This window comes from Dasypus novemcinctus, chromosome 7 (genome assembly GCF_030445035.2).
Source record: "Dasypus novemcinctus isolate mDasNov1 chromosome 7, mDasNov1.1.hap2, whole genome shotgun sequence".
NCBI lineage: Eukaryota > Metazoa > Chordata > Mammalia > Cingulata > Dasypodidae > Dasypus > Dasypus novemcinctus.
Genome location: NC_080679.1, coordinates 49,727,261 through 49,753,652, shown reverse-complemented (window position 1 = coordinate 49,753,652; position 26,392 = coordinate 49,727,261). Strand labels below are relative to the sequence as shown.

Below are 26,392 nucleotides of genomic sequence, written 5' to 3'. Positions count from 1 at the left end.
ATCTTCTGTCTCTGATTGAGTTCCATTTACATAGCTCCCCAAGGGGGCAGGGATTAAACCCTGCAAGCCCAAATGATGTGGTCAAATCAAAGCACTAATCTTAACATAATCAAGTAAATATAAAACCTTTGAATTTAATACAATCAAAGGGTATCACACACAGAGAAACAGACCAGGGTATAAGCATAATCCATATCTCTTTTTGGAATCTGTAGATAATATCAAGCTGCTACAGAAACTACAGGAGCTGAAAACCACACTAACTGAAACAAAAATGTCCAGGAGGGTTTCAAGAGCAGATTGGAGCTGGCAGAAGAAAGGACTGGTGATCTTGAAGACACTTGAAATGAGTTAGGCTGAGGTGCACACACACAAAAGAAATATTAAAAGTGAAAATAGGGTAATATAAATATGGGACACCATCAAAGTGCACCAATATATATATTATGGAAGTCCCAGAAGTAGAAGAGAGAAAAGGGCAGAAAGAAAATAAAGAAATAATGAGAGAACTTCCAAAACTTAAAAAAGATGTGAATATACATATTTAAGAAAGTCAGAGAACACCAAACATGATAAATATGAAGAAAAATATCCCAAGTCATATATCGATTGCCCTGTTGAATACAAAGGACATAGAGGGTTCTGAAAGTTGCAAGAGAGAAGCAATATGTTATATACAAGGGACTCCCAATAAGTATGAGTGCCAATATGTCATCAGAAGCCATGGAGGCAAGAAAGCATTGGACTGAAATACTTAAAGTGCTGAAATAAAACAACTATCATCCAAGAATTTTATATCTGGGGAGACACTCTTTCAAAAATAAAGGAGAGATTAAGACATTCTCAAATAAACAAAAGCTGAGGGAATTCATCACCACTAGATCTGCCCAAAAAGCAATGCTAAAGGGAATTCTTTTGACTGAAAGGAAAAGACACGAGACAGTGGTTCAAAGTAGCATAAAGAGATAAAGACCTACAGTAAAGGTAACCAGTTTGGTAATTATAAATTCTAGTATTTGTAGTGTATTGTTTGGTATTTAACTTTTTTCTTACTTCCTACAAGTGCTAAAATGCAAGTGCATAAAAAGTAATGATAAATTTTTATTTTGGACATAAAATGTACAAAGATATGCATTAACAAATATGAAAAAATGATGGGGGAGCAGGGGTATAGAAGAAGTACATGTGTATGCTATTGAAGTTAATGGAAGTGATGGACAAAAAAAGGTATAAGATGTACAAAGGCTAAATATCAAAATGGCAGAAGAAAGGTCTTTATTATCAGTAGTGACTTTAAATATAAATGGATTAAACTCACCAGTCAAAATCATAAAGTAGAAGAATGGGTAAAGAAAGCAATACCCAACTCTATTTGGTCTCCAAACACTCATCTTAAATTCAAATATACAAGTTAACTTAAGGTGAAAGGATGGAAAGAAATATATCATGCAAGTAGTAACCAAAAAAAAAAAGGGGGGGGGGGGTCTGGGATGGCTATACCAAAGTCACATAAAATAGACTTTAAGTCAAAGACAGTTATGAGAGCAATGATGGTCATTATGTACTATTAAAGAGGGAAATTCAATGGAAAGATGTAAAAATTATAATATATATTATCTAACAGCAGAGCCACAAAATATATGAAGCAAATATTGACAGATTTGAAAGGATAAACTGATGGTTCTATATTAATAATAGGAAACTATAAGGCACAAATCTCAACAAAGGATAGGACATCTAGTCAGAAGATTAATAATGAAGTACAGGACTTGAATGATACACTAAACCAACTAAACCTAACAGATATATATAAAACACTTCTCCCAACAAAAACAGAATAAACATTATACTTTAATGTACATGGATCATTCCCCAAGATGGATTATATGCTGGGTCACAAAACAGTACATACAAAGTGTATCATACAATGTGTATTCTCTGATCACAATGGAATAAAGCTAGAATATCCTAGAATATCTGGGATAAATAGAAAACTCTCAAATATGTGGAAATTAAACAACATACTCTTAAAAAACCAAAGGTTAAAAGAAGAAATCAGAAGCAAAATTAGGAAATATCTTGAGGCCAATGAAAATGAAAATACAATACACTAAAAGTTATGGGATGCAGCAAAGGCTGTACCGAGAGGGAAATTTTTTTTTTTATTGACTTTGTAATAATATTACATTAAAAATATATATGTGAGGTCCCATTCAATCCCACCCCCCCACCCCCCCTCTCCCCCCCCCCCCAACAACACTCGTTCCCATCATCATGACACATCCATTGGATTGGTAAGTACATCTTTGGGCACCTCTGCACCTCATAGACAATGGTTCACATCATGGCCCATACTCTCCTCCATTCCATCCAGTGGGCCCTGTGAGGATTTACAATGTCCGGTGATTACCTCTGAAGCACCATCCAGGGCAGCTCCATGTCCCAAAGACGCCTCCACCTCTCATCTCTTCCTGCCTTTCCCCATACCCATCGTCTACCATGTCCACTTTTCCCAATCCAATGCCACCTCTTCTATGTGGACATTGGATTGGTTGTGTCCATTGCACCTCTATGTCAAGAGGAGGCTCAGATTCCACATGGATGCTGGATGCAATCCTCCCATATTCAGTTGTAATCACTCTAGGCTCCATGGTGTGGTGGTTGTCCTTCTTCAACTCCATCTTAGCTGAGTGTGGTAAGTCCAATAGATCAGATTGTAGGTGCTGAAGTCTGCTGAGGCTCAGGACCTGGCTATCACATTGTCAGTCCAGAGATTCAAATCCCCTAAATATATCTTAAACCCCAACATTAACTGCACCTCCAGCACATTAGCATGAAAGTCTTATGAAGGGAGATCCCATCTGAGTCCAGATTCATCACACATAAACACCATTTCCAAAGAGGGGCCATCTGCCCTGGTAGTTAACCCCATCGGCCATGACCATAACTCCCGTGGGTCTCTTTAGCCCTCAAAGGAACCAATATCTGGGGGTTGTATCTGCTTTATCTGTCTCTCTGACTCTGCTCAGTTGTGCATGAGGGCAATCCTTCTGCCAGCCTCCAGACTCTTTTTTAGAAACTCGTAGCCATATAAACTCATTTCTCCTTTCCATTTCCCCCTTACTTTAGGTCAAACAGCATTTTAAAGTCATGGTATTTTATGTAGACATGGATATTCTGCTGATCCGCATTGAACCTTCCGTATAAGGTCATTTTCCAGTTGCATCATCAGTTGGTAGTTGATAGTGGTCCCCCGAGAGGGAAATTTATAGCTCTAAATGCATACATTAAAAAAGAAGAAAGACTTCAGAGACCTAACCTTGAAACTGTAAAAAACTAGAAAAAGAAGAGCAAACTAAACCCAAAGCAAGCAAGAGGAAGGAAATAACAAAGATTAAGAAGAGATAAATAAAATAGAAAATAAACAACAACAACAACAAAAACAATAGAATCAACAAAACCACAAGTTGGTTCTTTGAAAAGATCAAGAAAATTGACAAACCATTAGCTGGACTGACACAGAAAAAAAGAGAGAAGATACAAATAATGAAAATGAGAAATGGAAAGGGCATTACTACCAGCACTGACAAAATAAAAAGGATTATAAGAGGACACTATGAACAACTCTATGCCTATAAAATAGATAACCTAGATGAAAGAGACAAATTCTTAGAAACACACAGACTACCTACATTGACACAAAAAGAAATAGAAGATTTCAACAAATGATCAAAGAGATTGAATGAGTAATCAAAAACCTCCCAACAAACAAAAGCCGAGGCCCAATGGCTTCACAGAGGAATTCTACCAAATATTCCAAGAAGACTTAACTCCAATTCTCCTAAAACACTTCTGAAAAGTTAAAAAGCAGGGCATATTCCCTCACTCATTTTACAAGGCCAACATCACCCTCATACCAAAGCCAGATAAAGATACCACACAAAAAGAACAGATCAAGATCTCTTATAATATAGATACAAAAATCCTCAACAAAATACTAGCAAATCAAATCTAACAGCACATTAAGTAAAAGAATTTACTCCATGATAAAGAGGGATTTATCCCTGGTTTGCAAGGTTGGTTCAACATAAGAAAATCAATTAATGTGATATACCACATTAACAGGATGAAGGGGAAAAAAGATACATGATTATCTCAATTGATACAGAAAAGGCATCTGACAAAATATAGCACCTGTAGTAGTTTGATAAGGCTATGAATTCCAAAAATAGATATTGGACTATGTTTGTAATCTGGTCTGTACCTAGGCATGATTAAGCTATGATTAGGAATTTGATTGGGCCACATCAGTAGGCATGGCAAAGGACAGAGTAGAAGGGTTTCTGATGTTGGAGTTCGATGCTGAAGTCTTAAGTCAGAGCCCCAGAAAGTTAGCACACAGAGGAAAGAGAAGCAAGCCCCAGGAAGAGAGGACCTGAGCCAGGAGAAGAGCACAGAGGAATAGAGATGGCTCCTTAGACACGGCAGAAACCCCAGGGAGAGAGATAGAGCCATTCACCAGATAGTCTACAGCTGACCTTGTGGAGAAAACAGAGGAGCTGAGACCAGAGGAACCCAGGAAGCCTAAATGCTCATAGACATCAACAGCCATCTTCTCTAACACGTGAAAATAGACTTTGGTAAGGGAAGTAACTTATGGTTTATAGCCTTGTATCTGTAAGCTCCTACCCCAAATAAACACCCTTTATAAAAACCAACCAATTTCTGGTATTTTGCATCAGAACCCTTTTGACTAACACAGTACCCTTTCTTGATTTAAAACAACAACAACAACAACAACACTTAGAACACTCGGAATAGTAGTAAACCTCTTCAACATGATAAAGGCATTATTGAAAGGTCCATAGCTAACATCCTACTTAATGGTGAAAGACTGAAAGCTTTCCCTCAAAGATGAGGAACAAGATAAGAGTGCCCCTGTCACCACTGTTATTCAACGTTGTACTGGAATTTCTTGCCAGAGCAACAGGGCAAGATAGAGGAAATAAAATTCATCCAAATAGGAAAGGAAGAAGTAAAACTTTTCCTATTTGTAGATGATATGATCCTATATACAGAAAACCCTGAAAACTCCATAACAAAGCTCCTAGAGCTAATAAACAAATTCAGCAAAGTGGTGCAGCACAAGATCATCATTGAAAAAGAATGAACAATTGAAAGAAGAAATCAACAAAAGAATTCCATTCACAATAGCAAGTAAAAATATCAAATATCTAGGAATAAATCTACCTAAAGATGTAAAGGGCTTATATAGAGAAAACTACAAAATATTGCAAAAAGAAATCGAAGAAGACCTAAATGAATGAGAAGACATTCATGGTCAGGGGCTGGAAGACTAAATATCACTAAAATGTCAATCATACCCAAAGCAATTTATAAATTCAGTGCAATCCCAATCTATATTCCAACAACCTTCTTTGCAGAAATGGAAAAACAAATCCTCAAATTTATATGGAAGGATAAGTTGCTCCAAATAGCTAAAGCCATCTTGAAATGAACAAAATTGGAAGATTCACACTTTCTGACTTTCAAATTTATTATGAAACCACAGTAATCAAAACAGCCTATCATATTCAATGAAATAAGCTAAACACAAACAGAAAAATATTATATGTCCTCACCTATTTGAAACAATTAGAATAAGTAAGCTCATAGAGTCACTATCTAAAATATAAGGTACCAGGGGACAGGGTAAGGATAGCAAATGGGAAGTTAAGGCTTAAAATGTGTAGGGTTCCTATTTCAAATGATGGAAATGTTTCAGCAGTGGATGGTGGTGATGGCAGAACAACATTGTGAACCCAATTAACATATACATCTGAATATGATTAAGAGTGGAAATGTTAGATTGTATATATAGTAACAGAATAAAATTTTTTTTTAAATCCATGGAACTATGCTACAGAAACAGTAAACTCCAAGAAAAACCATGGACTTTAATAGTACAATTATAAAATTGTGCTATCATCAATTGTAAAAAATGAACCATACTAATGCAAGTTGTTGATGGTGGGTGGTATATGACAATTCTGTATTTTATGTGAAATTGTTCTGTAAACCCACAATTTCTCTAATAAAGAAAAATAATGAAAGAGTGTATATATTACACGGGTTTTGCCCTGTTATGTAGAAATAATATATGAAAGGCTACAGTTATAAAATAAATTAAAGTACCAATTGACTCAACAACAGTTCCTTACCATTAAATATGGAATTAATTCCAGTGTGATTAATTTTATATAAGTTTGGCTTATATAGAAATTTGTTTCAAGTGCTATTATATAAAATGAGGTAAATGTATAAACAAATCTATATCCATCTTTCTTAATATTTTCCTGTTAAATCATATAGTTGATGTCAATACAATATTATCGGTATTTAGGATCATAATCACAACTTTCAAAGTTTAAATAATAAAGATATGCATATTTCTATTTCTGGGTAGGAAAAAGTTTAAGATAATACTCTTCCAAACTCACAGTACAATATTAGATCAAGATACTAATGGGGTAGTTTACATAATTTATAATATAATTTAATAACTAATATTTATTCTACTTTAATCTTAATCTTCAATAACACATAAACCATGCTTAGCAGGCAGTAAATAAATGTCTTTTTAATTAGACAAAAGCCATACTCTTCTTATATTTATAAAATTATTCCTTAGCCTTAATTTTCCATTCTCCTCACAATATTTTGTTTTTATTTATTTTCAGGTTTTCTTCCCGCCTTCTTTTGCATTTGTTAGACTCCAAAACTATTTATCTTTGTAAACTTATCTTTTTTTTTTTTATTCCTATTGAGACACTTGTTGCCTGAGTAGTTGGCAGGGTGACACGTCTCCATGGCAGTGCATTTCAGAGGTGGAGTGGACCACACAATAAGGTGCACAAGCAATGGACAGGGCAGCAAGCACCAAGTACAGCATTGTTCTACCAAAACTCCTGGCAAGAGCCAGAAATACCAAAGTTCACTAAGCAATTCAGTTTCAATTTGGACCTCAAGGGGTAATCAGGGAAAAATATCTATTTTGCTTTTGATATTTCTGTGCCTTGGGATTCTAAAATGAGAGTCAAAATGAGGATGGGCGTGGGATAGTTTAGAAAACAAAACCATGTCACTTCAACCAACATAATCACACTTTTCAGAGATTTTTACTTACTTGCATGACAGTTTTCATTACATCTCTCCATGTTTTATCCACAGCTGTAAATCGTCTTCCTTCCTCAGGCATTTGAGACATAATGTCTGGAGAGCTGAAAATGGGTTCCAAATACAGCCATGTGGCTTGGAACTTGAGCCATTCGTCCAGTATCTCCTGAAGCAGCAGAAGCTTGCCCTCCCAATCTCTGAGAAGCAAAACACAATGACTCTTAACAGTGAACCAAGCAATGTTTCAGAAGGCAAAATTCAAAACCACGACAAGACTATCAATCTTGTGCTCAGTGTTGTAACTTCCATTTCCATTCTTCTAGCTTCATTCAAGGCTAAATCACTAGACCTGTTTTTCAAAACCTGTTTTAAAATAATAACTTCAACATCTCTGCTTATACAGATGCCCATGTTAAGATACAGCTATCTGAACATGTCATAGTGATAAACCCTTCTGAGATCCATGGCTAGAGGTTACAAATTGAAAAATGAGGTTTTGGCAGCAGTAGTGGTATTCTCAGTGAAGGGCGCTCTGAACTTCTCAGGAAAGGGTAGTGACATTCAAGGCTCATTTCGTTTAACATTCACAAAATTTGGGCCCATAAAGCCTTTATATCCAGAATGCAATGTTTCAATTCTTAAGATGAAACTGACATTTAAATAAAGATCTGCATGCTCCTAAATATATTCGTGTATTATTTGTGAGGAGGAAGAGGAATATTTGAATTTAAAATGGGTTATCAGTTCATTTCTAAATACGGAAAACAAATAATGACTTTTTTTCTTTAAGAATAGATAATATATCTATACCATAAGCTGACAAGTTTACCACAAGACAGGTGTAATTCTAAGGTCCCTGTATGTATTTACTCCATCTTCACTACAACTCTATAAGGGAGGGTCCATTATAACATCTGTGTACTGATGGGGCAATTAAGGCTCAGAGAGGTATCAAGTTCATGGCCATCCACCTAATAAATGACAGAGACAAGATTTGAACCGAGACAGCTGAAACCACTATGCTATACTATAAGAGATAACATAGTCATAAAGAAGATTGGTTTACTAATGGCAAGAGAACTTAGAGATGGGTTAGAACTATGTCTATCTTAATCTTTTTTTAAAAATTTCTCTCCCCTTCCCCCCCTTCCCCCATCTGCTCTATGTCCATTTGCTGTGTGTGTATTCTTCTGTGTCTGCTTGCATTCTTGTCAGCAGCACCAGGAATCTATGTCTCTTCTTGTTGAGTCATCTTGCTGTGTCAGCTCTCCATGTGTGCAGTGCCCTCCTGGGCAGGCTGTGCTTTTTTGTGGGGGTTGGCTCTCCTTGCAGGGCACACTCCTTGCTCGTGGGGCTCCCCTATGCGGGGGACACCCTTGCATGGCACAGTACTCCTTGTGTACATCAGCACTGCACGTGGGCCAGCTCACCACATGGGTCAGGAGATCCTGGGTTCGAACCCTGGTAGGCAGATGCTCTATTAGTTGAGCCAAATTTGCTTCCCTATCTTAATCTGTTATACATCATTTATAAACGGCAATGTGTAATTTTAGACCTTTAAAGCAAAGAAATGTAAATAGGAGTTTTAAAAGTTGCTAGGCATTTCAAATGCCTTTTTCAAAATACTTTCCTTTCTATACTTATTAATAAATTTGTTTTATCTCTTTCACACAAGAAGACACAAATACTCCTGCTCTCTTCTGGCGCTCTTCCCTCTTTTTCCACCTAATCCCTGGCAGATGCAGAGAAGTTCCCAACAGCTAATGATAGTGTCCATAGTTCTCCAAAACAGAACCTAGTATTCCACTTGCAGAGTAGTTCAAAAATTACTCTCTTGAGCACACTGGAGCAAGGTGGGCAGGAGGGAGAACAACCAAATACAGGGACTGAGTCAACTCTGATCAGAGCACACTCAAGTTTATACTAATATGTCATTAACTGTAGGGAAATATTACTAAACAATTAGCTTTCCATCACTATGCAAATTCAAATTGCAATGGCAGTCTGATTTGGAATTGCTGTCTGTTTTTTGAAGTAAGATATGAACTTCTTAGTACAAATTACAAACATCAAAATGACAGACAGGATAAGGCTTTAATTTAATCGGTTTTAGTCAGATGTCTAAAACCCCAGTCTAGAATCATAGCTTCATTCTTTTGTACTTATCTAACCATCCTTCCTACATAGGAATGGAAATTATAATAGACATTCAGTGATCATTTACTACAAACTAATAAGTACATTTGGAAAAGGGCATGATTATTTTAGTTTACAAAGTATACATTCTGGTATCTACAGATACAAAATTATTTCTGAGTCAAATATAAAAGATAAGATTATAGGCAATTAAAATGAATATCTGTATACTGAATGTCCACGGTCTTTGTTATGATTATAGAAATTAACAAACCATTAAGATGATAACAAGGGATTAATACTCTTCCAAAAGCAATGAAGGTTGACATTCCTTACAATGAACTATTTAAAATACTAAGTATGATATGCAGAATCAATTTGCAAAAAAAACTGTATCATTAAATACAAGGGAATGTCATATAAACATCACTTTACCTCATTTGCTTTTCATAAGGCTTAATGAATGGAGATCCTCGCATAGTTTGCGTTTTTATAATGTGGTCATCCAACAACATCTGAATTTCATCAACTGAGGACAAAATATATGTCCCACTTTCTCTATAAGGAAGAATGACAAATTCCATTGCTTCCCATTCAGTAATCATCTTCTCCATGGCCTTTTCAAGAGAATATTCTTTGCTAGCTGCTTCACTAATACCTTCAAATCTGTCTAAATATGGTTCCAGATTCATCTCTAAAAAGGAGAAAATGGTGGAGTCCTCTGAAGGCTGCAGGGGGTAACCAACAATGCTGGACATGGCCTCCCAGTGCCTGGTGCGCAAGCCAGGATTACAGATCACTTGAATGAGAGGAAGATGCTGCTTGAACTCTTCTACCTTTGTTCTTACTTTCTTCGTTATTGCCAAAGCATTTGGAGAATCATGGAAGGTTTTCTCCAGCTTATATAGCCCTCGCCAATAATTTCCAACATCCATTTCTACTTGGTCTGGATTCATCTTGTGATATGGTCCTTCTGTCCATGCTCTGTATTTGGTGCTAAACTCAACAGCAGTTTCATAGAGACGAAGATAAGGGTTCAAACTATCTTGGATTTTTTTCCGTTGAGGATATATTGATGGTAGCCAACCAAATGCCTCCTCTTCAGCATTAAACTGCTCAATCTGGAAGGGTAGATATTAAATATATTAATTATTCTGAAAGTGAATGATATTCTAAAAAATTTTAAATATATATTTCAAAATGTGACCCAAATGAACTCTCGTTAAGGCTTAAAACTAAACTTAAATTGAGCCATAATCTAGGGAAATGGAGCAGTAATCTCTTTTTCCTATTTCTTTTTTCATTTCAATTTCCAGAGAGCAAAGACCTGTTAAGTTAGCTAAAATAGTTAAATAAATTTACATATATAAAGAAATCTTTGCCTGCCCAGATATGTTGAGCATGCAGCTTCATTCATTAACTAAAAAAGAGTTTAAGTATTTTAAATATATACAGCATTGTGTTCAGTACTGAGAAAATAGAAAAAAAAGTCTTATAATAACTATTTGGACCCTAAGGTATTGGTAATCCAGCTGAGAAGGCAAGTCATACATAATGGAAAGTTAAAGAACAATTATTCAGTAGTAACATAAGGTAATAGAAGAGATATCTTAAGGCAGTATCTGCTTAATATGAAGCAACTAGTATGTACAAAAAATGCTATCACTCAAAGGAGAGCTGTTGTGCTGAATTAGCACAGCCACAGATGTTTCTGCAGAGAAGATGCAACCTGAGCTGGGTCTTGAGGATAAGTAAGGAAGAGGAGGCAAAGAAAGCCTCCTCTTAGTTTAGTGGTAAAATATGTGAGGATGTCAGTGGCTCTGAGGAAAAACCTATAGAATTGGAACATGTGTGCTCCATATGTAAATTATGCAGGTTACATGAAATTTCGGAGGCCTCAGTTTTTTAAAAAACTAAACAATTTTCTCTTTTTTGAATGCATGTTTCCATATTTCTGCTTATTATAAATGACTTCTCTACCTGAATTTATACTATTAAAATCTTTCAAAGTAAAATATAGAGCAGCATAAAAGGGTTTATTTCCATATTTTCTATTTTTATAAAAAATGCACTTAAACATTTTAATATAGCGAAGAGTGTGGCTTTTTCTTCTCTACCTTCTCTGAAGAAGTATTCGGAACAAAGTGGCTTGATGGGAAAAGATAATATGCCTAATAAAAAAATACAGCAGCCAAGTCTAAGCTGGCATCTATGAAGATGGAAAAACTATTTAATAGTAATCAAGTGCTATAATTTGCTCACTTCTGTTTGAAAATATGGATTCCTAAATATTACCATTTAAATGATTTAAAATTCAGTTACTTTAAATGAAGCAAAATAAAAATTGAGAGACAACCTGAGGTATAATTCTATCTATAAAATAAAAGACGAAGACCACTGAAATGTGGCATTATCAATAGAAAATGGCAATGTTGCACCTCTTGAAGCATATCTATAAAAACTATTGGTGTCATTTGAATTATTCTCTAATTAAATGTAGTTAACCTATTTTATTAGAATCTACTTATTAAAGGTACATACCCTATACAAATTTAATCCTTTTTCAATTGAAAACTAATATTAATACATCCTCTTAAGAATTTGCAAATTATACCTTTTCTGCTGCTAAATCCAACTTTCCATTCAGTATCTGAGCTTTTTTCAAGTATCGCTGTATATCCTGAAGGTCCCCAAACACATAAAATTCTTCTGCCTGCTTGGCATAACTCTCCAGTTCTTCCACAAATCGTTCACATCGTAACTAATAAAAATAATAATACTTGTTACTATTTCAGAAAATTAAAACACCTAAGCATCAAGAGAAAACTTAAATATAAGAATTATCAGAATTAATATTATATTTACCCATGACAAAATATAAAGAAAGAGATGATCTGGAAGATTATCTAAATATACAGGACTTTTAAGAGTCAGGATTAAAAATTTTTGTAGTAAAAAAAGCATCCTGAATTCACTCACCTCTACTTGACAAATTAGATAAGATTTACCCTTGTATTAGCTATGTAAGAAGTTCTAACTAATAAAATGAAGAAGAATGTACTAAACTATGGCCTTTTTTTTCCAATAAGCTAAAGAATTTATGCTCACAAATTGTGATGATTAATTTCATGTGTAAATTTGGCTAGGTTATAGTGTCCAGGTTGTTTGGTCAAGCATTGCCATAATTGTTGCTGTGAGGGTATTGTGAAGATGAGATTTGCATCTACAGTCAGTTGGTTGCATCTATAATCAGTTGATAGCAATGTGGTTATTTTCCTCACCCAATTAGCTCTTGCTGGAATTTCTAGACAGCCAGCTCCCCCTGGGAAATTCAGACTAAGGACTTCAGTATCTCCTTTGCCTGAATTTCCAGCTTTCAGCCTGACCTACAGAGTTCAGACATCCCAGCCCTCTCAGTAGCATGAACCAATCCTTATAATAAGTCTTATTTTCTCTATATATATATCCTTGGGTTCTTTTTCTATGGATAACCCTGAGTAATATGCAAATGATTTATGAGCATTTGAAAAATCTCATAATAATCAAATATTGGACCAAAAGAAACCACAAATGTACTAAGGGGTATAAAACTATATGTGACATTATTACAAACAATTGGAATGAAAGGAATTTCTTAAATTGTGTTCTAACATGCAGATATGCCCTTCAAATAGCAATGCTTAAAACAAGGTAGTCTAAGATTATACTCTGTCTTATGGGCTTTCTTTGCAAGAAATGTATAAGGTAAATAAATCAAGATTTTAAAGTCTAAAAACTATAGTTCTCCAATATAAAACAGGTATGTGTGTGTGTATTTAAATGAGAAAGGCTTATTACAACATTGCAGTTAAGTGGCTCTAAAATAAATAGTTCTAAATAAATTATTCAAAAATCAATTCTAGGTTATTCAAAAATAGATTCTCTACTTTATAGGTTTTCTAGGTTGATTTTTGCCCTTTCCTAACAAATTCATTGCACTGGCCCCAGTGAGAGAAGGAAAACAAAATTAAAAATTCATCAACATTATATGTAGTTTGTGAAATAGCATACTTTACAACAAAGCATAGATAATTTTTGACTATTTTAGTAATTTTCTGAGAGTCTATTATATTGCAACTTATATGCCTAATATTTACTATTCATGATATTTTTCACAAGTTTTTAAATTTTTTAATGGCCTAAATATAAAATAGAAATATAGACTATAGTATGAGATGGTGTTTTTTCTAAGACTATAAATTATTCTACAAACAATATATTCTGCTAATTAAGTATATTTCTTGTAGTGTACTAGAAAGAGAGCTAGGCTTGCTATCAAAGGACATCTCTACTGGCTGACCCAGAACAAATTTCTTAACCTCTGGAAACCTTAGTTTCTTCATCTGTAAAATGAGACTAAAAATAATATTCAGACGGCAACTATGGAGTTCTCATGATATTCCGGTGTGTCAGTTATTATGTTAGCCGGTTGAGATATAAATGGAGAAAAAGTAAAAATGAGACAGCCCTGCTCTTGAGGCACTCATCATCTAATGGGGAGATCTAGACATAGAAAATAATAACAAGGGGATAGGATAATTAGTCAAGTGGAGATATGTTAAAAGTGCAACAGGAGCAAAGGAGATTTAGTCCCGAGGTCTAAGAGGTGCTCTCAGAAAATAAATTGAATATGCCAGAATGACAAGCATAGCGGAGGGGGAACAGAGTTCCAGGGCACATGGAGAAAATATATGAGAGGCACAAGGTCTAGGAGAGCATGGAATGTACTGGGACATAGAAATAGCTCAGGGTTACCAAAAAGTCAAGAGCAAGGAAGGAGAAAAGTAGGAGGTGAGGCTGGATGAGTTGAGAGGCCCAAATCACAAAGTATCTCATATGGAAGACAAAAAAAATCAGTTAGAACCATTGAGTGTTAGAATGATAGCTGGGCACAGTTCTTAGGAGAGTTTGAATGTTTCAAAGTTGGAAGACACATTTCAACAAGGGAGTTTTGACATTCAAATGATAAAAATAAAATATTGGGAAGCGGATGTGACTCAACTGATACAGCTTCCGCCTACCATATGGGAGGACCTGGGTTTGATCCCTGGGGCCTCCTGGGGCCTCCTGGGGCCAGCCAGTGCCTGTGTGAAGCCAGTTCGCCACACAAGTGAGTCACGCAGCAAGATGATGACACAACAAAAGAGAGATGAAGGGGAGAGTCAAGGTGAAGTGCAGCAGAAACCAGGAACTGAGGTGATGTAATTGACAGGAAACCTCTCTCCCTGTCAGAAGTCTCCAGGATTGAATCCTGGTGAATCCTAAAGGAGAGAAAATGAGAAGAGAAGACAACACAGACAGCAAAAACAGCAGGCATGAGGAAGGGAAGGGGGGTGATAAATTAATTAATCTTTTAAAAAATAAAATAGCCAAATCAAGAGAACATTATAGATTATATAAAATACATAGTAGTATTATAAGATAACAGTATTTGTTGTTATCTTGAAAAATCAAGAAATGACCCCACACTTGATCCAGTGAATACTATTCATTCTCTCCAAATGTGTATTACCTTCTACTAAGGTTTATAGTATGAGAAAGCTAAAATATATGGCTTTTGAAACAGAAGAGTTGATGATGCTTTACAAAAAAATTAAAAACATTTCCAGGAAACAAAAATAATTAAAAGTATCTATGATGCCAACCTTAAGACCTTCTTGATATTGTTCTGTTTTTTCTTTAACTATTTTCCTGTGTTCTTCAAAAATTTCTCCCATTCTCCCATACCATTGGAAAACATTATTATTTAGTCTAATGTCTGCAGGAGAAAAGTTGGCACACTCAATGAGGAAGGCAAGGCAGTTTTTGGAATCCACTAATCTCTGTTCCAGTTCAATCATCTCAGTTGCCTCCACTTTCTGAATATAAGCCTGGGGAAAACAAAAATTACAGATGACATTTCAGTGAACAGTTAATGTAAAAAAAATCTGTGGAAATACATTGAATAAATATGCACAGAAAAGTGTAGACCTTCGGTTCAAGATAATGGACTGTGGAACAATTCAGTTCTCATCCCTCCTATATTCTGCTACTAAAGTGACAGAACAGAAATAAAAATAACAACACATAAAGGCAATGGAAAATCGTAGAACACTAAGAGTTACTGGAAGATATGAAGCAGACATCGCTCAGATATCTGAGAGATGTCATTTATTCTTTCTGAATAGTTATTGAGTACCTCCTGTGGTACAGGTGCTGGCAATTCAACATGACAAAAAAACAGACATAGCCTTTGCCCCCATGGTGCTAAGAGTCTGTTTAGGGAGACAGGTATTTGTCAAATAGTCACCATAACAATGTAAAATCACAAATTTGCAAGAGAGAGGAGTGCTGCTGAGGGAATGTACCGCTGCTCAGAATGTGAAATAGGGACGTGAAGCAACAAGGGGTGAGGCTAGTTTCCTAAAAGATGAGAGCAGATGGGTGAGTAGAAATTAATAAGGAAATGGGAAAGGAGACAGGGTTGCAAGCAGCAGAAAACTGTGTAGGTCCAGTAGCCAGAGAGAGTTGGTGTGAGGGCTTGAGGGTCCAGCATGACTGCAGCAGAAAGGGGAGGAACAGAGTGAAGAATCAGGAGGCTGAAGAGGTAAATGGAGGTCAGAGACCCCACAGGGCCTTGTATGACCTAGTCAACATGACAAGACAATTAAAAGAAAAATGAAGTCGTACATGTTGGAAAGTTTGTCATACAACTACCTTTCCTTCTCAGAGAGTAACCCCCTTCAAACAAACAAACAAACAAAAAATCAGCCAACCAAGTCATGGAGATTTCAGGGAGTAAGCGAGTTCAAAACGAACAGATACAAACTAAATATACAAAAGCAATAGCTTCTATATACATCAGCAGTACCAGTGAGAGAAACTATAGTGGAAAAAATACTGTTCTTAACAGTTACAAAAACTAAAAAATAACTATGGGCAAATTTAATAAGAAATGTGCTAGACTTCTATGAGGAAAGCTATAAAACTTTATCGAAGGACATTTTTTTAAGTACTGAATAAATATATAAACATATGCTTCTAGAAGTTAAGATACGGTAAAGATGTAAATTTTCCTCAAATCCGTCTATAAAATTCATTCAATTCCCATCAAAATTGCACTGATATTTTAAAAATTTGAATTTGCTATAATTCTCTAAAAAGTAAATACCCAAGAATAGCAAAAATAATCATGAAAAGAAAACTGATAGAGACTAAGGCCAAAAAATTCCAAAACATACTGTACAGATGCAATAATTTAAATAGTTCTTGTCTGACCCAGGAATAGGGAGTAAAGCAGAATAGAGACTTCAGCAATAGATCCACGTTCATAAGGAAATTTAGCGTTAATAGAAGCACATATAAATCAGGGATGAAATGACAGATCATTTAATAAATCAGATAGGGATAACAGACTAACAATTTTGGAAAAAAGGTAAGAGGCCTATTATAGTAGAAGAAACATTGAGGTCTATTATTACGTGAATAAAGTAATTTGCAGCAGAGGATGTGATGATTGTTTTTGCAAAAACAAACCCATGTATGTATGTGTGCGTGTGTGTGAGAGCAAGTGCATAGAACATGTGTGAGTTGTACATGTGTATGTACATACATATATCACAGATCTTTTTATACATATTGATTTATCTACGTATTTTAATAATATAAATTCCAAAGGAAACCTTTACCTCATTGAAAAATGAGAAAACTGGGCCTGTTGCACCCGCCCATGATCACTTTCCTTATCCTTCACGCCCCCTTCCTGAGGTAAACACTCCTAAATTTTTTAAAAATTATTTTCAGACTGCTCCTTGCTATTTCTATTTGGCTCTCTCTATTCATCTCTCTTTCACTAGTGTTTTACCTCTTTTAATAGAGAGAAAAATAAGTTTGGAAAGAAAAGAGTTCTACCAAATTGTAAAGAATTGTTACCCCTAAGAAATGAAATTATGGAAAAGGAAAGGAAGAATTTTTATTTTTTACTTTATACAATTCCACATAGTTTAAATTTTTACTTTTGTAATTAAAAAGAAAAAACAAGCAAACTTGCCCAGAAATCATTCATTGTTATGTCATTGTAATTAGACTAAATGCCTTTATGTTGTTAATCCAAACAAATAGGATGGAAGCCATGGTGGTTTCCACAAGTAGCAAAATGTCTAACTGAAAATATATTTTTGAAATTTAGTTAAATATTTAGCTTTCTAGATAGTCAAATAACTGATTTTTATTTCTCCTTTTTGGCAATAAATGCCTGGTTTCTTAATTGAATAAATTGACCAACTATTTTTCCACTTGGGAATAAACCTTTTTAAGGTACAGACATATTTTAAATACCAGGCAATGAATTCCTATTTCCTAATTTTGCTAAAGGTTTCCATGGACAGTAGAAATGCAAATTAAATAACCTGAAATTCCTAAATACCTCCAGTGATGGTTAGAGAGTATTATTGACTCTCCTCATATTAAACAGTCATTGAAAATACAATTTTTTTATACTCCTTTTGTAATTTCCTGCTGATATAAGGTTTTGAATGATTTTTACATGTTTTGTTGGGTCCATTTCAATATTTTAAAATCTAAAAATCAAAGTGCTCTTTTTGGCTTTTGAGACGGATAGAAAATGAAAAAAAATACTGCAAAGGCTTTCTATATGGAAAGAATGAAAAGCAAATAAAATTAAATGTGGATTAACTATTTGTTTTATATTTTTACATTTGCCATTAAGGAGATATGGACCACAAAAGTAATATGAAAAAGGGTGAAAGTGAAACTCATCTACTGATATTTTCAGTACCACAAATCCTATGCTCAAAACAGAATATATTTCAGCATATTATCATAGAAAATTTTAGTTTATAATGAAAGATACCTCTTATGTAAAACAAAAAATATTACTTAAGATTTAAGTACTTGTGGGTCAAAAAACGAAAGGTGACCACACCTCCCAGTATGCCTGTCAGCATAGTAATGATTATTGAAAATCTTTACAAAATATCCTGGTAGATGACTGCATTAACAACCCCGATACTTCACCTCTTCCATTATCCAGAGTAGCCTGCAGGAGTTTGGGAGTCAAGTGGAACAGAGTCAAATTGCTGAAAGATAATTGCACTAGTCACCCCAACTGAAGCCAGCCGACCCCAGATAAATAAGTCACTCAAGCGAGACCAGAAGAACCATTCAGGAGGGCCTAACCTAAAACGCCAAACGCAGACTCATAAACTAAACCTAAATAAATCCTTATTATTTCAAGCCTCTGTTTTAACTTTTGGAGTGCCTTATTACTTAGCATTATTGTGGCAATAAACAATTGATATACATATGCCTATAAGGAATTTATAAATAATACCTTCATTTCCATTAGTTCTGTTGTACTTGGAGGAGTACTAAGAGCTTTTTCTGCTATCTTCTCAAATTCATCACATAATCTGAAACACCAGGAAAAAAACTATCTTACATATTTATAATTCAGTTTCATTCCTAAATACAATCCTGTGTACTATTTATATGCTCCATTACATGAAAAAGTAAGATTACAATTTACCTACATGACATCTAATCTAACAAATTGAAAAAACAAATTTGGGTTCATTTATTTATTCATTCAGTACACACTTAATAATTATCTATTACTTTCCAAACTGTATTAAGTGACAGAGATCCAGAAATGGATAAAATAATGTGTAATCCAATATCAAAGTCAGGAATATAAAAATCATTTCTAATGTAGAATCTTAAAGGGTTCTTGTGGAAATATTTGTTACAGATTTCAGTTGAAGACAACATAAATAATGAACTGACTGTGGGGACAGAAATAATAGTGGGGGCTAAGAAGGCCAGGGTAAATTACGTAGAAAATTATCCAAGAAGACTGACTGTGAGGAGAAGGTGAAAAGAAATATCATTGTAATTAAGTAGGTTTGAAGTAGGGCTGGAAGATGGAAGAGGAATTTGAACATGTTTGTAAACCTCAGAGGTAGACTCAGCAGAGGAGGGGTTTAAAATGCAGGAACAGTGGAAACAACTGGTGGAGCCAGGTCTAGAGGGATGAGAGGCAATAGTGCCGACAGAATAGGTAGAGGGAAGAGCTTTGAATGCTGTGACAGTGGGACAGACTCCTTGCTCTCTAAGAATGTAGGGGAGACAGAGATGAAAGGGTTTAGGGTAGGGCAAGTTGAGAGATGTAGGAATAAGAATTTAAGGGTAATTCTTATCTAATGGTTCCTGTAACAGTCCTGATATGGCCTCTGTATATCCAGAGGATCTGGTGAGAGGTAAGAGAAATAATTAGGAGAAAAGGGAAAGGAGGACTGGTGTGAGCTCAGAGGGCAATTAAGAGGCAGGGAAAGTGGCAAAGTAACTAAAATAAATATTTCACTCAGTGTTGAAAGCCATCAGTAAAAGAAATGTTCACTATTTCTCTAGTACTTTCATAGGAAAAGTGCTTTAAGCTAAATATATGATTGTGATTCCTTGATAAGCTACCCAAGTCCTGTCCTCTCTCATGCAGTGCCCTCACTTTTCACCATTAGCCTTACCCACTTCTCCCTCTGTGTCTGTGGGTAGCAGTACAAACCATTCCTAGTTCTTGGGATGTATCATGCTATTTTCATACCTCACTGTCTTCTACATACTATGTTCTCACCTGGAATTCTTTCACCCACTTTGTTCACCTAGCAAACTCCTACTTACCCTTCAAAATGAAATTCACACATCACTTCAGCTCTTTGCAGCCTTACCTGATTTCCCTCATTGCCTCTAACCCCCATCCTGAAAGAGAACTGCTTCCTTCTCTTTTCTAACTCTGTGACTCGTACTTTCTACTCAGCACAGTATTTACTGTAGCATACTGGAATTTATTGGTGTATATTTCTATATTTCCTTCAATATTGTAAACTCTTTGAGCAGTTTTATTCATATTTAGAACCCAAGTGCCTGGTCTTGTGCCTAACACATAGGTAAATGACACTCCCCCTTCAGGCTTCTTAGCAGCCTGAAAGAAAAAACAACAAAACATTTTTTTAAGTGATCTAATTTATTTCTCTGATATAATTACCATTAGAAAACATTCTGATTATTTGGTTTTTTTCCATGCAACTGATACCAGAAAGAGGTCACTCAAGGAACACTAGCAGCAAATGTTTGAGGACAAGTCATACTTTGTCTTAAATGAACAGGTATTCTGCTTTACACTTTAGTAACTTGAGTCAGTGAGTCAGTTTCCCTAAAAACTTCCAGATTACTTAATAAATGCATTTTCAGATCAGATAAGTTACCATGGCCTTTAAGACTAATTATAGTACGATGCAGTTCCAAATTTGAGTGCCCCTTTAGTCACATGGTAATTATGGTATAAATTCACTTTAAAAACCCACATTATGTCTTGATTACACAAATTAAAAAATCTCAAGTTAGATGATGTCCACCTGACTTGTACAAAGGAAATACAAATGTCTTTTAATACTATCTTAAGTCAAATCATTGGGAAAGCAAACTTGTGGTGAAAAAAATAATAATAACAACAATATAACACACAAAAAGTAAAATAGAAAGAAGCCTTGGCGTTATTATTCTTATTATTTTTTGGATCACTTATGACACTGCTTTAATCCATTGCCTTGATTGAGTGACAGATCTACTTAACCCTCTCCACAGCGGTAGACTGAATCATATACCTCAGAAGAAAACATGTTTTTCATCTTAATCTGCATTCATGTGGGTGTGAATCCACTGTAAAAAAGACCTCCCGAAGATGTTATTTTTAGTTAAGGTGTGGCCCAACTAAATGAGAGTGGGTCTTAATCTGGGCTACTGGAGGCCTTTTAAAGAGAACCCAGAAGTCACAGAAGCCAGAAAGGAGAGGACATCACCATGCGACTAGAAAGCCAGTGGCCAGTGCCAGAACACAACAGTCTTCAGGGAGAAAGAAAGTCTTGCCAGTATTTTGTTTTTAAATTCCATTTAGCCGCCAAACTATAAATTCTCATTGTTTAAGAAGGCTGTTGTGTGGTATTTGTCATATCAGCCTGGCAAACTCCCCCAAAGATAAAAATATAATCACTATCACCAAAATACCTTGTATTTATTTCTTGATGATCTCTGAACATTTTATTTATAAGTTTTCCACAAATAATGTCTGCTCGCTTCACCAGAGCTCTGATCAATTCATCACAGTGCATTTCAAACATTCCTAAACGAACAGTCTGCAACATTAAATATTGAAAGGCAAACTTTTAATAAGCATGAGGAAAACTAAAAATAAAAGATTCTCAACTTTGCCCTTCTCACAATACTGATTGTTTTGTGCGTGATCTAACAAGATCGAGTTTTCTTTAAAAATATGATGCAGGCAGAGTTTTATGAATATTCATTTGCATTTTGCAACTATCTTCTGGATAAATCGTGTTGGTGAGTTTGTTACCTCAGAAGTCAAATCTATTTCAGGAAAATAAATGATATAAAGATTTTGGAGAATTGAGTTTTTGTTAAATAGATAGTGTGGGTTCCAAATTCATATAAAAAAGTAATGTATCTTCATGGTAAAAAATTTGAAAAATTGTAAAAAAAAAGGACAAAAGAAGAAAATTTTATGTCTTACTAAACCAAATTTACTTACTTACCAAATTTTGATGTAACTATTGTATTGTCCAGAAGATTTATAAGCACTAAAGCAAACAATATTAAGTTCTTGGAAATTTCTTCGGCAAATTATATAAGGTACTTAAAAGTTGGAATTGTGGTTCTAGACTATCAGCTCCAAGAAGACAAAAACAACGTCTGTCTTGTTTTCTTTCTTATTCTCAGGGCTCAACACAATTCTCAGGGTTTGGCACATATCAGAGATTCAATAAATATTTTTCCTTTGATCTTAATGGTCTAATTCTTTCACAGTATGTTATAAATATGCATGCTGATGAAACCAGGAAAAGACCATTAGATACAGAAAACAGTTGAATACAACTGGGGTTGTGTACCTTTCTAGATGTGTACTGTATTTCCTCCATTAATTTTTGATATTTGCGAATTTCATGTATTATTGCCTCATAATGATGATTTTCTGCAAGGAAAGCATCAACATCTTTCTCAGCTTTTCTGGTAACCAAAAAATTATACTTGTCATAGAGTTTGAGGTGTTCTTTAGGTGCCAAGCTCTCTTTCTCAATCACTTCACTAATCCTTTTTTTGTGAACATCTAGAATTTGATCCAAAATTATTGGTTTCAAGGTTGTTGGTTTGGACTTACTTTCCTGCACAAGGGGGAAAAATATTAGTTATTGAAAATAATTTAAATGTAAGTTAACCATATGATTTATCTTTGCAAAAATGCCAGTATTACCATATTGTCCTCTTTCTTTATTCAGAAGGTCTTTTTGTTTTTCTAAACTAAATTCTACAGAAAGATACTTTTGATAGATAACAGCTTAGATTTAGTCTAATCACAGCAGTATTTTAAATATCTAGGTTTCGTATAATTTTTTGTTTTCCCTTAAGGCTACCTAGTTTTGTTTTTCAGTATGGATCAAAGAGCAGCCATTTGAAAATATACAGAATGTAAAAAGCAAAATCTACATTTCATTTGTACAATAGTTATGTGCTAACTTTATAAGGTAAAACTTGGATTATACGTTATTAAAAAATAAAGTAGTGCAATGTCAGATCATCATGTTCTTTGATCACTGTACTTTTTTCTCTTGAGGACTAATCTATCTAGAACAAAAAAAAAAGATTATTTACTCATCATTTAACTTTAATCTTTAATTCTGTGAACAGCAACTGAACAGACTAAAATCCCTGGTTGCAAAATTTGTATTATGTTATCATCACTAGAATAATAGGGTACAAGATGATCCAGGCAACAATTTTAAATAAGCAAACAAATCTTAACAGCTTCTCTCCTTCCCATTTCAAATAAAAGGACAAGTGCCTACATGCTTTATCTTCAACCAAGTTATTCTTTAAAATACATATGCTCTGACCACCACCCAGAAGAAGGGATTTTTAACTGTGGCAAATAAAAACCACTGTCTTTCGTGGATGTTCTCCAGCATCTAAATTGATAGAGGATATCTTAGAGAACTGGGTAATCTGTTCAGTTGCCCAGGGTGCATTTGCCCACTCTGCCCTCTAGTGGACACTTCAAGAATCCAGATTGCTTAGCACTAGATGTTTCATGAGAATTTTATTAGTGACTCCCACCATCATCCACTACTTCACTCCTGGGCTCAGTAGATCCTTGGTATCACCTTCTCTCAAAAAAGGAATTCAGGATAAAGCACTCTATATTAAGTACTGTATGTAATGTGAAATCATAGCATGTGAAACTCTGTAACATTCGTTACAGAATGTGTTTTAAAATTGTTCACTGCCTGTATGATTTCCAAAGCCTAAGCTCTGTTTTCACAAACAGAATTGGATACCTGAATTTCAGAACTATATTATAAAGTTAAGAATTATCCCAGGGTCCACAGGATGGAGGAATAGAGTATGGATTAGAGTGTATTTACTGATATTCTACTATGGAACTATTGTGATTAATAATGGAAGAAATTGTAGGATTAATGTGGAGAAAGTGGCCACGGTAGCTGCTGAGGTTAGGGAGAGGAAAGAAGAGATATGGTGTGGGGGCATTTTCAGGACTTGGAGCTGTTCGGCAGTACTGCAGGGACAGATGCTGGACACTGTATGTCCTACCATGGCCCACTGGGTGGACTGAGGGAGAGTGTAAACTACAATGTAAACCATTATCCATGTGGTACAGCAGTGCTCCAAAATGTATTCGCCAAATGCAATGAATGTCCCATGATGATGAAAGAGATTGTTGATGTGGGAAGAGTGGGGTGAGGAGGGTGGGAGGTATATGGGTACCTCATATTTTTTTAATGTAACATTTAAAAAAAAATAAAGAGAGAAAAAAAGAGTTAAGGAAAATAGTTTTTTGTATGTGACATGTATCAATTCCTCTTATGTACTAAAGTCTATCAAATATAAGATGGTGATGTGCTTGGACTTACAGCATCTTAGCCCCTTGTAGGTTTGCCTTCTATGAAAAAAAATGCATTTTAATTTCACTTTGTTTCTATGAAAGTTTGTGATAAGAAACAGTTATATGAATTCCACTTCTGCAAATTGCTCTTCAAATATCATTTAAACCATGTTTAATTATCCTACTCAAAGTACCTTATATATCAATTGTCTCCAATTCTGACTGATTGTGAAAATCATCTAAGGATATCTGGCCAGTACTGATTTGTAGTAGTTTGATATTGTTTATGAACTCTAAAAATAGATATTGGATTATGTTTGAAGGCTAGTCTGTTCCTTTGGGCATATTAGATTGGATTGGACTCAGAGGTTTAACATTTATTTTATTAAATAATGATTAAGGCTTTGATAGGGCATTGTCAGTAGGATGTTGAGTCCCCGCCTACTTGGTGGGCAGGGACTCACAGAGAAAACAACATGGCATGAGAAAGGTGGAGTTTTGATCCTGGAACCCAGCAAGTAAGCACACAGAGAAGCATATATATAAGGAAAGAGAAAGCTCCATTAGACATGGCAGAGGCCCTGGGAAGAGAGACAAGCCATTTCCCTGATAGTTTACAGCTGGCCTAATGGAAAGAGCAGAGCAGCTGAACCCAGAGAGAAACAAGCCCCGGGAGAGAGAGACTTATTCCCGCCTACAACTGATATTGGAAGAAGCTGGGACCACGGAGTCTTTAGAGAGGAAGAGGAAGCCTGAACCCTTACAGACATCAACAGTCATCTTGCTCCAACACATGGCAACAGACTTTGGTGAGGGAAGTAACTTACGCTTTATGTCCTGGTAACTGTAAGCGTCTACCCCAAATAAATACCCTTTATAAAAGTCACAGATCTCTGATATTTTGCATCAGCATCACTTTGGATGACTAATACAGATTTCTGACTGTTATTGTCAATCTGCATTACCGGGGCACCACTATAGAATCTGTATTTTTAAAATGTCACCAGGTGATACTGAAAGGGTTTCCAAACCATTACCCTGTATATAAATGTCCCATGTAAGACCCATCCCTCACAATTTAATACCAGGAAAAAACATTGTTCACCCTCTATACAGTCTAAAATTAACCTTTTAAACCCTAGTTAAAAATTGTAATATTTTTCTCTTTATTTTAGAAACCAGGATATTTAGGGCCATGTTTTATAACCATAAAAACATAACTATATTCACTTAGATGATTATGTAAGTTCCTTTTATTCACTTAGCACTTTGTCTTGTAACTTTTAACCTATGGACTTATTATATTTGTCTGTTTCATAAACTTCCTCAAATCATTTTGAAAAGAGGCAGGGTGTCAATCAAATAGAGAAGAATGCAATAGATGAATTGCAGTTTAAAAGAGGACAAAATAAACAGCAAGTTTCCTGAGAGACTTCCAGTTATGGCAACATGAGGAATAGATACCCTGAAAACAACTACCTAATTCAAAACATATAAATATGTTGGGGGGAAATGCTAAAAATATCATAGTTTATAGCCAAGGAGGCAAAATAATTAAGATAAGAGTCAAAAAAATGAGAGCGGTATTCAATTCAAAGAATGAACTGAGAGCGGTAATTGTATACAGAAGTGAGCAGCTGTCCTGGGGAGCCTGCTAATTCCTGAGAGCCTGGGGTTTTGCATTAATGAGTCTCCAACAAAGGTTGTATGTGTGTATGCATATATGTGTGTGTGTGAGTTGGGCTAGAGATGGGGTGGCTGTCAGAGGCAAAGCCTTAAGCCTGAGCAAAGTTAGTTATAAAGGAAGTTATAAATGATACCTTCCTATAAAACCAAAAGCACTGAAATTTAACACCAGCTCAGAGTAAGAGTTCTGCGGTGACAAAATTTCAGAATGTAGAAAGGTGAAAACCTTTGAATGAAAGTGGGGGAACATAAAGAAAATGTTCTGCTTGGCCTTCTTAGTGGAGAAGAAAAAGGATGTTACCCTTGGAATTTGTAATCAGGGGCCTATTTTCATACAGATTTGGGCCAGTATTCACATTACCTAAGTTAACCACAAAACCTTAGATGAAA

At 35.2% G+C, this 26,392-nt stretch overlaps 1 protein-coding gene across 1 annotated transcript in view; it reads right to left on the bottom strand.

The window, feature by feature from the left end:
- Positions 1 to 26,392, bottom strand: part of DNAH7 (dynein axonemal heavy chain 7) — a 334,263-nt gene that overhangs the window by 239,954 nt on the left and 67,917 nt on the right. Inside the window, exons 13-19 of the mRNA XM_058300437.1 lie at positions 22,308 to 22,580; positions 21,409 to 21,536; positions 18,683 to 18,761; positions 14,997 to 15,221; positions 11,927 to 12,073; positions 9,748 to 10,433; positions 7,187 to 7,373 (exon numbers count right to left, since the gene is read on the bottom strand). Of these exons, the coding sequence (XP_058156420.1) occupies positions 7,187 to 7,373; positions 9,748 to 10,433; positions 11,927 to 12,073; positions 14,997 to 15,221; positions 18,683 to 18,761; positions 21,409 to 21,536; positions 22,308 to 22,580 (1,725 nt within the window). The remainder of the gene's footprint in view (positions 1 to 7,186; positions 7,374 to 9,747; positions 10,434 to 11,926; positions 12,074 to 14,996; positions 15,222 to 18,682; positions 18,762 to 21,408; positions 21,537 to 22,307; positions 22,581 to 26,392) is intronic.